The 14,931-nt window shown below is 44.3% G+C and overlaps 1 protein-coding gene across 1 annotated transcript in view; it reads right to left on the bottom strand.

Annotated features, from left to right (window-relative positions):
- DDRGK1 (DDRGK domain containing 1) overlaps positions 1 to 14,931 on the bottom strand; it is a 56,785-nt gene that overhangs the window by 12,283 nt on the left and 29,571 nt on the right. Inside the window, exon 5 of the mRNA XM_088454664.1 lies at positions 7,040 to 7,162. Coding sequence (XP_088310790.1) covers positions 7,040 to 7,162 — 123 coding nt within the window. The remainder of the gene's footprint in view (positions 1 to 7,039; positions 7,163 to 14,931) is intronic.

Genomic DNA, 14,931 nt, shown 5'->3' with positions numbered 1-14,931 from the left:
TTTACAATCTAGGGGGGGGGCACAGCAAACCGTCTGTATTATACTAAACACATTCCAGAGACACAATTTGCTTGTAGGAGTATGGGGTGCATTGCCATCCTTTCATGTGAGCGACAGGTTAAATCAATAAACAGCAAATCTAAGTGATGGTACAGACGTGACCACATACATCTGTCCTCCGTGGGCTACAAGTCGCGCTACACATAACGCGGGAGCTCCGTGTGACTCTGTAGCGACGAGCGTCTATTCGTGCGGCTTTTTACCTTCAAATGCGTCTTATTCGCACAGTAATACGAATAGTTAGCATACGCAGCTTCTGCTGATTAAAATGATGTGCGTCATGCCTATGTTCTGTGTGCGTCTGCGGGTGTTTCTGCGTGCAAAACGCTATGTTACAGTGTCAGCGGCAGTAACACTATAACGTAGAGTTTCGTATGCAGATACACGCGCAGTCACACATAGAACACAGACATGCCGTATATCATTTTAATCAGCAGAAGCTGCGTATGCTAACTATTCGTATTACTGTGCAAATAAGATGCATTTGAAGGTAAAAAGTCACACGAGGAGACGCTCGGCGCTACAGAGTCACACCACACAGGAGGCTAGATGTATGAGGACACATCTGTATAAGAATATACATTACAGGAATATAATATATACTTATATGAACGCCATTTGAGTATTGAAATAGTGCACCTGTTGCATATATACCCAGGGAATTACTGACATCGCTGAAGGGCGCTGTGTCGGTAACGAGTTTGGACCCATCACAGGAGCCAAAACAAATGCATAATTTTATTACTTATGTTACCTTTCATGATGACTTGTAATGCACCTGTCACCCTTACTAATGTACTGTAATAGATGCAGCAAGACACAAATGCAATAAACAAATGTAACTGTATTTGCTCACCGTGAAGGACTAGACCAGGGGTCAGGGAACTTTACCTTTTACCCCAAAATATATTTAGATACACCGATGTTACCCCCTTGATTTGAAAGGAAGGAAATCATATAGCAGTGCCCCCATAGTGATGCCCCTGTAGCAGTGCCCCCATAGTGATGCCCCTGTAGCAGTGCCCCCATAGTGATGCCCCTGTAGCAGTGCCCCCATAGTGATGCCCCTGTAGCAGTGCCCCCATATGATGCCCCTGTAGCAGTGCCCCCATATGATGCCCCTGTAGCAGTGCCCCCATATGATGCCCCTGTAGCAGTGCCCCCATATGATGCCCCTGTAGCAGTGCCCCCATATGATGCCCCTGTAGCAGTGCCCCCATATGATGCCCCTGTAGCAGTGCCCCCATTTTATGCCCCTGTAGCAGTGCCCCCATTTTATGCCCCTGTAGCAGTGCCCCCATTTTATGCCCCTGTAGCAGTGCCCCCATTTTATGCCCCTGTAGTAGTGCCCCCATTTTATGCCCCTGTAGTAGTGCCCCCATATAATGCCCCTGTAGTGCCCCCATATAATGCTCCTGTAGTGCCCCCATATAATGCCCCTGTAGTAGTGCCCCCATATGATGCCCCTGTAGTGCCACTTGTACAAGAAAAAAAAAGAAAAAAAACACACTTACCTTAATCCCCGTTCCTGCATCCGCCGCCGTCCTGTCCGCCCGGCTGCTCCTCGGAACTGTGGGAGAGACGTCATGACATCTGTCCCATAGTGCACATGGGGAGAGCCGGAAGCTGAAGTTCAGAAGAGATCTCCAGCCTCCGGCTAACACGGCGCTGCAGGGAAGGAGCCGGGCGCCCGCTGGTAATAACATCTCAGCGGGCGTCCGGCTTAGAGCCTCCCTGCGGCACAGCCGGGCATGCATATGAATCATTCTATATTATAGTACGATTCATATACATGCCCGGCTGTCCGTCCATTACCCCCAGGAATTTCATTTTTACCCCATGTGGGGTAATTTACCCCTGTTCCCCGACCACTGGACTAGACAAATCCTCGGTGCTGATATTTTGGAAGGCTGACTCCAGGTGCGGACGTATTTCAGAGCGAATTCCACACGCAGAAATGCCGACCAGCCCTGACGTACATACAGTGATCCCATCAATAACGCGCAGATATACACTGCCGCAATAAGATCCAAACAAAACAGCGACGGGTCATAACGCTAAATATTCTTCTGGACATAAAATAACGAATAGGAGAACCAACCATACACAACGTGTCCGATATAAGAGTAATACAGAACTAATGGGACCCTCTCTGCAGCTGATGGAGCATGAGGCACAGATGACAGAATATTCAGTGCAGTATTCACCTGACCAATAAAGGACCAACAATATCGCTATACGCACAACAACAACTAAAAGATTAATATTTCAGGAGCTTAAATAGCAAAAATTTGCACTAAAAAAATAAATAAATAAAAAATAAATCTATTTTCCATCTATAAGGCCATATACAACTTAACTGGATAAAGGCTTAAGAAAATACAATTATTTTCAGAGAATGTTACATTTCATCGTGGCCAGAAAGGCGCCCAGGCATTACATGGTAACGCTGACGAGGGAAATAAAATCAGGCTCGCCATTTCTACCGCACCGATGCAGAAGACGACCCAAAAAAATGAAAATGAGCTTTGCACTGAGGAGGCGGCTAATGTCAGCTCAAAGAGAAAGTGATTACGAGGACGACGACGCAGGTAAGAAAACGCAGGGAGAAGTAATAACAAATATGAAGTGTAAAATTACATCGGACACACAGGAAACTAACACAAAACTGACACTGCAAAATCCAACACACATAAAGCGGTGCCAAATAGATGTACTGTCCAGCTTCCATATCTCAGAGTATCACCTACCTCTAGCAGGTCAGGGTTTGAGTACTTCCTTACTAGGAAGGGGTTGTTCTGGCCTAATAAGACAGATTACATGATCAGGGAACCCTGAAAACATGGCCTGCTGAGGTAAACTTGGGCTACAGAATTGAAAGACACTGATCTACATCGTGACACCTTAATGGTGAAGTGAGGTGGTTGGTTCTGCTGTATTCTCCCACATGAAGTAGGCAAAAATAAGATGAAGAGACACAGAGACACACAGACACACACACACAGAGACACACACACACACACACACAGAGACACACACACACAGAGACACACAGACACACACACACAGAGACACACACACACACACACAGAGACACACACACACACAGAGACAGAGACACACACACACACAGAGACAGAGACACACACACAGAGACACACACACACACACAGAGACACACACACACACAGAGACACACACACACACAGAGACACACACACACACACACAGAGACACACACACACACAGAGACACACACACACACAGAGACACACACACACACAGAGACACACACACACACAGAGACACACACACAGAGACACACACACAGAGACACACACACAGAGACACACACACAGAGACACACACACAGAGACACACACACAGAGACACACACACACACAGAGACACACACACACACAGAGACACACACACACACAGAGACACACACACACACACAGAGACACACACACACACACAGAGACACACACACACACACAGAGACACACAGGAACCTATGGATTAGTGCCATTCTTTAAACAAATTAGATTATAAAGATAACATTACAATGACAGCCTTTCAAGTCAATTTTTTATCCCATTTGTTGTAGTCATTTGGAGATGTCTCACTTTATCCCGTCTCATGTTCCATAGTCATGACTCCGGCCTCCGGCTACAAGATGACATTAGGACTATAAACTACGCTGTCTGCACCTACAACTTCCAACTATTCCTATGTTAGCGAGATGGAAACAATATAGGGGTCCTGTCCCGGCAATCAGCTCCTCTGCCCCTATGGTGGGAATGGTGCTATGATCTGTAGGACGCTGCTCGTGTACGCAGCAAAGCATGGAAGTCTTTAGGGGAGTGGGGGTAAGTGGGGGCTAATTGCCACTGACGCACTACAGATGATATCGCTGCTGCAGCCAAAACCCCACTGTGACGGGGTGCGTTGTGCGCACGGATTACAATATTGGCGAAGTAAGGAGATACAAGTACCAACAACGGTAGATATTGCCATCAACATCGGGAATGAAGCCGATCCAACGATACACTGTAATGTCTGAAAATGTGCAATTTACATTATGAAAATGAAACAAGAAAAAAAAAAAAAAGGCCACTAAATCCCACAAAACAATAGATTTGCTATGCTTGTATGTAATAAATATGAGAAATATATGTGTGTGTGTGTGTGTGTGTGTGTGTGTGTTTTAAACTTGAACAATAATATACAGATTTTTAAAAGTAAACTGATTTAGGGAAGTTTTCCATTTCAATTACGAATCAATGAGAATGGGAAATTCCATTTACGTCATCGGATGACAATAGTTTCCTCTCCGGATAAGTCACGCGGATATAACGGACATGACCAGATATTATTAAAGGGAAACTATAACACCGATTCAGGACTGTCTTCATCAAACTACATAAGGCTTAAAAAATGCTGTTTACATATAAATAATAGATTCATTGTAAGAGGAAAAAAAAAAGCCATGTACAGTGTTATTAATAATTCTCTGCAATTTATGAGAAATAGATCGCGGGGGGAGTGGAGCAATACTGGCCCGGAGCGTTATATCAGTCTTATAATAAATAAGACTGATAACACAAAAAGTATATCACTTTATATATGTTAAATGCACCTTCAACCCTTTACTATTGTATAAGGCAAGACGCCCTATTCATCATCAGCGATATGACGTGTTCCTCATCAGAAACAGTGATTTATTCTAAGGGGTGGCGGCCATTTTGTGTGCTGTCGCCTAGAGATTCCAGAATAAAATAAGGACTTTTGTGCTGATCCCTAGGCGCCTACTCTGAATCTGTGCAATGCCTTCTCATCACATGCCGCACTAGACTGTAAGCTCTCCGGATCAGAGGCCAATTTGTGAATCAATGATACAGATTACAAAACATGGTCTTGCACGGATTTAAAGACACTACATGAATACAGGGAAAACCATAATAAAATAAAAGCCATATATAAAGGTATAAACGTATACAGGGGTAGTCTGCCCGCTCACAGGGTAACCTATACAGGGGTAGTCTGCCCGCTCACAGGGTAACCTATACAGGGGTAGTCTGCCCGCTCACAGGGTAACCTATACAGGGGTAGTCTGCCCGCTCACAGGGTAACCTATACAGGGGTAGTCTGCCCGCTCACAGGGTAACCTATACAGGGGTAGTCTGCCCGCTCACAGGGTAACCTATACAGGGGTAGTCTGCCCGCTCACAGGGTAACCTATACAGGGGTAGTCTGCCCGCTCACAGGGTAACCTATACAGGGGTAGTCTGCCCGCTCACAGGGTAACCTATACAGGGGTAGTCTGCCCGCTCACAGGGTAACCTATACAGGGGTAGTCTGCCCGCTCACAGGGTAACCTATACAGGGGTAGTCTGCCCGCTCACAGGGTGACCTATACAGGGGTAGTCTGCCCGCTCACAGGGTAACCTATACAGGGGTAGTCTGCCCGCTCACAGGGTAACCTATACAGGGGTAGTCTGCCCGCTCACAGGGTAACCTATACAGGGGTAGTCTGCCCGCTCACAGGGTAACCTATACAGGGGTAGTCTGCCCGCTCACAGGGTAACCTATACAGGGGTAGTCTGCCCGCTCACAGGGTAACCTATACAGGGGTAGTCTGCCCGCTCACAGGGTAACCTATACAGGGGTAGTCTGCCCGCTCACAGGGTAACCTATACAGGGGTAGTCTGCCCGCTCACAGGGTAACCTATACAGGGGTAGTCTGCCCGCTCACAGGGTAACCTATACAGGGGTAGTCTGCCCGCTCACAGGGTAACCTATAGAGGGGTAGTCTGCCCGCTCACAGGGTAACCTATACAGGGGTAGTCTGCCCGCTCACAGGGTAACCTATACAGGGGTAGTCTGCCCGCTCACAGGGTAACCTATACAGGGGTAGTCTGCCCGCTCACAGGGTAACCTATACAGGGGTAGTCTGCCCGCTCACAGGGTAACCTATACAGGGGTAGTCTGCCCGCTCACAGGGTAACCTATACAGGGGTAGTCTGCCCGCTCACAGGGTAACCTATACAGGGGTAGTCTGCCCGCTCACAGGGTAACCTATACAGGGGTAGTCTGCCCGCTCACAGGGTAACCTATACAGGGGTAGTCTGCCCGCTCACAGGGTAACCTATACAGGGGTAGTCTGCCCGCTCACAGGGTAACCTATACAGGGGTAGTCTGCCCGCTCACAGGGTAACCTATACAGGGGTAGTCTGCCCGCTCACAGGGTAACCTATACAGGGGTACTCTGCCCGCTCACAGGGTAACCTATACAGGGGTACTCTGCCCGCTCACAGGGTAACCTATACAGGGGTACTCTGCCCGCTCACAGGGTAACCTATACAGGGGTACTCTGCCCGCTCACAGGGTAACCTATACAGGGGTACTCTGCCCGCTCACAGGGTAACCTATACAGGGGTACTCTGCCCGCTCACAGGGTAACCTATACAGGGGTACTCTGCCCGCTCACAGGGTAACCTATACAGGGGTAGTCTGCCCGCTCACAGGGTGACCTATACAGGGGTAGTCTGCCCGCTCACAGGGTAACCTATACAGGGGTAGTCTGCCCGCTCACAGGGTAACCTATACAGGGGTACTCTGCCCACTCACAGAATAAGTCCTGTGAAATTACCCATCACCTATGTGGCTGGCTTAGAGCCTTTACCATACACCCAATGTATCAAGCTGCTGATTAGAGCAGAGATTGCACTATGTACTTAACTATAGACATATAGGGGTCAATGCAATAAAGTGCGATGCCGGTGAGGTTGTGCGCACCCCATGTTGGACTGAGAACTAAACCGCGTGATTGAGGTATGACAGCAGAACGATTTAACTGCCGTTGCCGGCATTACAACGGCACATCACCATCATCGCCCGCAACTTGCCCCATAATACAAATATATATATATATATATATATATATATATATATAGGCTGTGTGTAAGAGACTCACCTGGTCCTCATCCATGGTCTCCTCCACGCCTTCCTCCTCCACCACAAAGCTCTGCTTCAGCTTCAGGTACTCCTCATGGTCCCGCTTGTCCTGCTCTTCCTTAGCTTGTCTCCTTTCTTCCTCCTATGGGAACATAAAATACCGGTGAGGATGGGGGACACATCGCATTGCCCTGGCTGGACCATGCTCTATCAGGGGCTGAGGGATGGAGCACTACACACCCAGCCTGCAGAGCCCTATTATACAGCTGCAGATTAGTATACACACGCCCCCATCTAGCATTGTGGTTAGTTCCTCTTCCAACGGCAAAGTACAAAAGTGTGGTCTCACCGACATCAGAGAACAGTCTCGTGTAAGAGATGAGCCGAATCTTCCATGCACTGACCCTACGCACACAGGAGACCAGAGGACCCAGCTACAGCCCTATGCTGGCCAGACCTTATGTATGTAGGTGATAACACGTGACGTGTCCTGACACACCACTGCGGCCAGATAGATCCTACAGACCAGGCAGAGGGGCAAAAACATTAATAAAACCGGTCCTAACGGTTCATACAGGGAAGGTGAATCATACTAAATTAAGCCAATGACACAGAGGAGCCACAGAAGCCCGAGCCAGCTGCAGCCCAGCTGCGGGAGTTCACATGGACCAGAGATTTACCACGCTCCCACTTGCTGGGCTTTGAAGCTAGGTACTCAAATGCAGAATCAAAAACTATATACGCACTGCATGACACCAATAAAAGTAAAAAAATATTAGTGCTGTCATTTTTAAGTTTAAATTAAAAAAAAAAAAGGAAATTAAATACTTTGAGTCATCATTGAATGCTTGCAATTAACAAATATTAAGGAGGATTTTAAATGAAGTGTTTAGCTCAAAGATTTATAATGAAAAAACAAAAAACATTTTTTTTATATATATTTTTATTTTCTCATAAGTAACTGGCGCTTTCGATTTTGCGGTGAGGAACGTAAATCACATGATATAGGTACATTATTGATGGCATAAGTATTGAAGTATGCAGCAACCAAACTGACGGTCCCCCCCACTCACGTCTGGTCCCTGTGTGCTGATGCATCGCTCGCCACAGGTCACTTTGCGGATAGATCCTGCGCGCTCACCCAGATGTCCAAGCACTTGGTTATTTTGTGCTCTTTCCCTATCCTGCTCAGGTCTGTAACTTTGTCTGTCATTTTCTTAGAAGGAGCTATGGTCTGATTTGTACAGTATTTGCTTCAGAATCACAGTACGACCAATGTTACTTGAATAAATTAAGGGAGCTCTTTTAATTATTTACAGGTAGGAGGTTAATATAAATAAATATCCATTTGACAAATCAGATAAGACTAACGAATACAAAAGTTCCAGGGTTCTTGGTTATATATGCAAGTACAACAACCATATATCCAGAGTAAACTAGAAGACCAGAACACCATTTAATTGCAAAAAAAAAAAAGAATATAATCAGGAACGTGTTTTTTGTTTTTGTTTTGTTTTTTTAAACACAAGACTCCAAAAATGCCATCAGTTCACATTTTAAAGTGCAGTAGTGCAAAAAACTTGTGCATAAAATAGTAAACACATGGTGACACTCATCCTTAGGTATAATGGCCCTCATTCAGACCCACTCGCGAGCGGCTGTCCGCTCGCAAGTGGGTCGATGGTCTGCACTGCGCATGCGCACGACGGAGGGAGCTCCGTCGTGCGCATGCGCCAGACACGACGAGCGAAGGACTTTCCTTCGCTCGTTGTGTCCGATCAAAGGGGGCGTGCTGTCAATGTTGATTGACAGCACGCCCCCTTTGGTGGGCGTGCCTCCCTGACGGGGGCGTTCCCACGGGAACGCCTCCCGTCAGAAGCCGGCCCACTGACATCACTAGTGATGTCAGTGGGAGTGATTTTGGCTCTGATAGAGCCAAAATCACTCTGGAGCTTGCGGTTGAAAACCTCAACCGCAGGCTCCGGCTCGCAATTTCGATGGTCGCGATGGTCACGACCATCGCAGCCATCAAAATGCACGCTCGTATAGCCTGTGGGTGGTGACCCACAGCTATACGAGCGTCCAGGAGGACGCTCCATGAAAATGGAGCCCGGCCCTCATTCAGAGCGTGCGCTCTGCTCAGAGCGTACGGCTCTGAATGAGGGCCAATGTGTGCACTGGCTGCAGCTACCCTCCAACACATTCCCCTGATATAATCCATGTCAATTAGCTATATAATGAGAGCCATTCTGAGCCTAAAGTAATGATGAGATATCGGAACAATAATTATTTATATATTTAATACATATTATCATTAAACAGCATCATACAAACATAACATTATCTGTTGCACATAAAAATATATGTATTTGGAGTTAAGCAAGCTGTTTGTGTGCGGGGGGGGGGGCACTTTCTTTTAATAGAATCAGCAGTCTGATCAGACCTCCTTTTGTTTTGGCGCACTTATATCTAGAACGTGGTAGTAGAGGATCATGACATACAAACACAATTTTCATAATTGTGCATAATCTATATTTGGCTACGTTCAGTTTCGGCTACATGGCCCCACACACTAATTAAATAAATATATATATATATATACACACACACACACACTTTTTTTTATTTTTTTTTATTATTTTTTATTAATTTTTTTTTTCTTTTGAGTTTCCCATATCCAGAATGCTTGGGACCAGGGGTATTTTGGATATGGGAGTTTCCCGTATTTTGGAATATTTGCATACCATAATGAGATTTCTAGGGATTGGGACCCAAATCTAAACACAGAAGGCATTTAGGTTTCATATACACCTTATACACACAGCCTGCAGGTTATATTTTTATAATTTGGTGCCTTAAACAAAGTTTTTGTACATTGAAATAGTGAAACCTTTTGTTTTCTAATGGTTCAGTCATGCTATAAAAAATTCTGTATTTCGGAATATTCGGATATGGGAGACTCTACCTGTGTGTATATGTATAAAATGACCTTCAGACTGTGTGTATAAGGTGTATATGAAACAAATGCATTCTGTGTTTAGATTTCGGTCAAATCCCCTAGAAATCTCATTAAGGTATGCAAAAATTCCAAAATAAGGAAAAATCTGTTATCCAAAACACTTCTGGTCCCATGCATGAAATAAAACACACACATGTGTGTGTGTGTGTGTTATATATATATATATATATATATATATATATATATATATATATATATATATAACAGATGTAGAGTAAAATGTAAACTATTATTAGTACAGGTTGAGTCTCCCATATCCAAATATTCCGAAATACGGAATATTTTCAGCATGACTGAGATAATGAAACCTTTGACTTTTGATGGTTTAATGTACATAAACTTTGTCTAAGGCACAAATTATTAAAAAGATTGTATAAAATAACCTTCAGGCTGTGTGTATAAGGTGTATATGAAACATAAATGAATTTCATGTATGTATACAAACTTTTTTTGATGCACAAAATTATAAAAAATACTGTCTAAAATGACCTGCAGGCTGTGTGTATACGGTGTATATAACACATAAATGCATTCTGTGTGTATATTTGGGTCCCATTTCCAAGACATTTCATTATAATATGCAATTATTCCAAAATACTGAATATTCCGATATCCAAAATACCCCTGGTCCCAAGCATTTTGGATATGGGAGACTCAACCTGTATTCCCTTTAATGTATAGAAGGGAGCAACTTTCCTTATTGGTACCAAATGTTTAGATGGTGCCGTAATTCCTATAAACAAATGTGAAGAGCGTCTCACGGTGCAGGATGCTTCTGAACCCGCTTAGAGGGACCTATTCCCTATGGGATGTCACGGCCTCGTCACACTCAGTGCACTTATCTGTGGTTACATGTAGCATAGAGGTAATGCTCTCAGAATAGGATAGGATCTCTTATCTGAACTACAGGGGGGAACGGCAGAGGTTGTCCTATTGGCCTCTTTGCCACCAAGTGTGGCACCTCCAAGTGTCCTGGTACCCAGAATCACTTCCAAGGGGGCCAGGACGCATCTTTACCAAATCATTTTATTTATTAAAAAAAAAACATTAATAAGCCTCGATCTATGTGCAGATTACTGCTGGATAGAGAGATAGAGATAGAGATATATATAGAGATAGAGATATATATAGAGATATATATATAGAGATATATATATATATATATCTCTATCTATTTATATATTTATAGAGCAGGCTGAAGAAACCCCAATGCAGATGAGACCAGCACTCCTTCTTCCAATGATAATCAAAACGTAAGATCCATTCTCCCCTGACGACGGTATACACCGAAACAGCTGTAGGGAACTTATGCTGGGAATTGTTGCGAAGCTGCTACTCTCCTACAGCTACAGTATGATATGCTGACAATGCTTTATGTTCTGCTGCTTATCGATGTTCTACCATCAAGTCATGATATATGGATTAAATTTTGATTATCATTGGAAGAAGGAGTGCTGGTCTCATCTGTCTTGAGCCTGCTCTATAGATGCCTTTAAATTTACGTTTTTGACCCTGCACAAGGATCAGTGGATTTAGTGCTGTGCGGTTTTTTTCTATAAGAAATAAATAAAAAAAAAAATATATATATATATATATACACACACACACACACACACAAACAGCAAGCAGTGGCACTCGGACTCATCCAACGGCGGGAAAAGTATTTACTGTGAACAAATCACATTACCATTGTTCACAGTAAATACTTTTTCCACCACTGGATGACTCCGAGTGCCACTGCTTGCTGTTTGTTTGTACTCGTTTATTCAGAGGGCACCGGAGCAAGTTGATATACTGCTATAGAGTGCCAGTCTTTTACCGTCATATATATATATATATATATATATATATATATATATATATATATATAGATATTTGCTTACTCAGTACAGGTGAATTCATAAACAAGTGTATTAACCCACAGAAGGAATTTATTGTATATAACAAAAAGCAGACCAGCCGATGACGGGTTCCCTGCTTTGCCAAGTACGGTTTGGTTTTCGGTATGTTGGAATAATGAATGTTGAGCAGTTTCATATTGAAAGCAATTAATAGGACTCTATATTTGAGCGATTCCTCCATAAAAGGAGATTTCCAACCCTCATACGCACCATCCAAATTCCATTATTCTGCTTTCATACCGATGTTTGCCAGCACCTAAAAGCAGGGCTATTCACCATGCAGCCAGTCACGGCTGTTGTGGAACTACACATCCCAGCATGGCCGGCACCATTTTAGAATGCCCTAATAGCAAAAACTGTGGCAGGGCTTGCTGGGATCTATTGTTCCACAGCAGCTAGAGGATTGCATGGTTAATAGCCCTGACCTAAAAGCTTTCTGGAATTATTCACTGGTACCAGAGTTTGGGCGTCTTCTGAAATCAGCACGATAACACAGACTATCAGACAGAATGCAAAACCTCAATTCCAGAAGAAAGAGCAGTCACTAAATGAGGATTATAGCCAGTAATGATGGTCGCAGGGGAAGGCTTAGGGGTTAGGTAGTAGGGGGGGGGGGGGGGGGGGTTAGGGTGAGGCTGTAGGGTTGGTTACTGTTAGGCTGCAAGAAAGGTGGGTTAGGACACTTACCTAATTGGGTCAGGATTCTGACTGTTGGGAAGCTGCTTTTAGTGTTCTGGCCGCCGCCGGTATCACGTACCCAACCCGTAACGATAGTTCGAGCAAAATTATTGGAGTATTGAAAAAGGGATTTAATCTAACAGGACTTCATGAACATATAGTTCAACAAAAATCACATGGTAGTAACTGTAATAAGTTCCATCTAAATAAAGCTATTGACATTTTGGAATTAAAAATAAAAAAAATTAAAAAAAACTCGCACATCACAGAGCCAAGCCACACTCTTAGAAGATATAGCACCAGACATTCAAGAGCAAAGACCACGTTACAAAAAACTGGGACCCAAACTGGTAAAATTCAGCAACGCCCTCACCGCAGGGTCAAGCAAATGCTATGATACCACACTGACGTGAGGCCAGGAGTCATGACATATACAAGAATAGTTATAATAGCAGCCACACAGCAGGAAGACCACCTAATTGTGCCACACAGTATCCAAACTGTATATCGAAGTTAAAAAAACATCAATGTACCGTATCTAACACAAGCGTGTTGAACAGTGAAGTAGAAATTCTGACCATGAAAGACATAGGGCCTCATTCAGACCTGCTCGCAAGCGGGTCGATGGTGGGGCACTGCACACGCAATGCACGAGCCCCAGAGCGAGTGAGAAATTCCATATTGGAGCCTTTCCCTGGATGACTTTGATGTGAGCTTTGATGAGCAGGTTTTGTGCAAACATAGCTTCATATTTAGAGCTAAACATTACACCCTCTTATCCTGACTAGAACCCCTGTCCCAGTGGAGGAGAAGCTGCCCCAAAACATGATTCTGCCACCACCATGCGTCACAGTGCCTAACAAAATAAGGACAAAGTCTCTGATGCGTCGAGACCAAGGTTGCACCTATGTTTTGTTTGGGGTGACTATTTCTTAGATGGGCTTGGACATTCTTTTATTGTGAGAAATGGTTTCCGTCTTGCCGCATAGCCCAGACGTGTGCAGAAATTCCTTCAGCTCCGGTCATGTTGCGGTAGGCTTCTTGTTAACCTCCCTGATGGGACGTCCTGATCTTGGCAATGCCCCTGTTGTACAACATTTTCAGTGTGATGCCATGGCACATGTGATGCCATTGCAATGGTTTTATGCCGTTCTCCTGACTGGTCGATTTCCGCAATGACATCCCATAGAGGATTTAGAGGTTTACCAACGGACCACGACTATTCCAGTACAATGTAACCAAGGACACACAATAAAATCCTACAGGAACAGCTGATGCTTAATTAGGGGCTAGACACAATCCATGTCAGTGGTGGCCGGAGTATGCTACAGGTTGAGTCTCCCATATCCAAATATTTCGAAATACGGAATATTTTTAGCATGGCTGAGATAAAGAAACCTTTGGATTTTGATGGTTTAATGTAAACAAACTTTGTTTAAAGGCACATAATTATTAAACAAAGTATAAAATTATCTATAGGCTGTGTGTATAAGGTCTATATGAAATATAAATTAATTTCATATATGTACACAAACTTTGTCTGAGCCACAAAATTATTGAAAATATTGTATAAAATTACCTTCTGGCTGTGTGTATAAGGTGTATATAAATCATAAATACATTCTGTGTTTAGATTTGGGCCCTATTCTTAAAGGCATTTCAATATGGTATACAAATATTCCAAAATACGGAATATTCCAATATCCAAAATACCCTTGGTCCCAAACATTTTGGATATGGGAGACTCAACCTGTATTTGCAATGAGCACATTTTGGAAGGTCATTGTTAGACTCTGAACAGAGGGTCCGATTCAGACCCGGATGCAACGCTGCACTCGCACACTATGGGCGATTGTCACCAGTCTGCGCGTGCTGCAAAATTTGCATGCGCCAGCCAGTCATAACGATCGGGAAGCGAACGCTCGGATAACACAGAAGTCCCGTAAGTTTGACTGACAGAATGTGCCGTTTGTGGATGGCGACAGGGGAAGGTCCTGGAAAACGGGGGAGTGGTGGTGCGAACGCAAGCGTGTCTGAGCGGCAAAACTGCGTATAATGGACGCCCATAATGACAAGGCTGCGTCATTGTACACGTCACCTGGCTTTACTTTTTAACTGAAGCACTCGCAATGCTTGCGGTAGGGTAGGGTCTACCACAAGCACTGCGTATGCCTCCGATGGTTCCCGATGTTACATACACCTCCTGGAGATGACGTGCGTAACGAAGGGCAAGTGGGCGTCATTACACTGGCTTGCGAGAACATTGCCGCCGCACGCTAAGACATAGGGGCGTCCTTAGGTCTTGCTGTGCGA

The sequence above is a fragment of the Taudactylus pleione genome, unplaced genomic scaffold (assembly GCF_031769625.1).
Source record: "Taudactylus pleione unplaced genomic scaffold, aTauple2 ptg000627l, whole genome shotgun sequence".
NCBI classification, from domain to species: Eukaryota; Metazoa; Chordata; class Amphibia; order Anura; family Myobatrachidae; genus Taudactylus; species Taudactylus pleione.
This window is presented reverse-complemented; position numbering and strand designations above follow the sequence as displayed.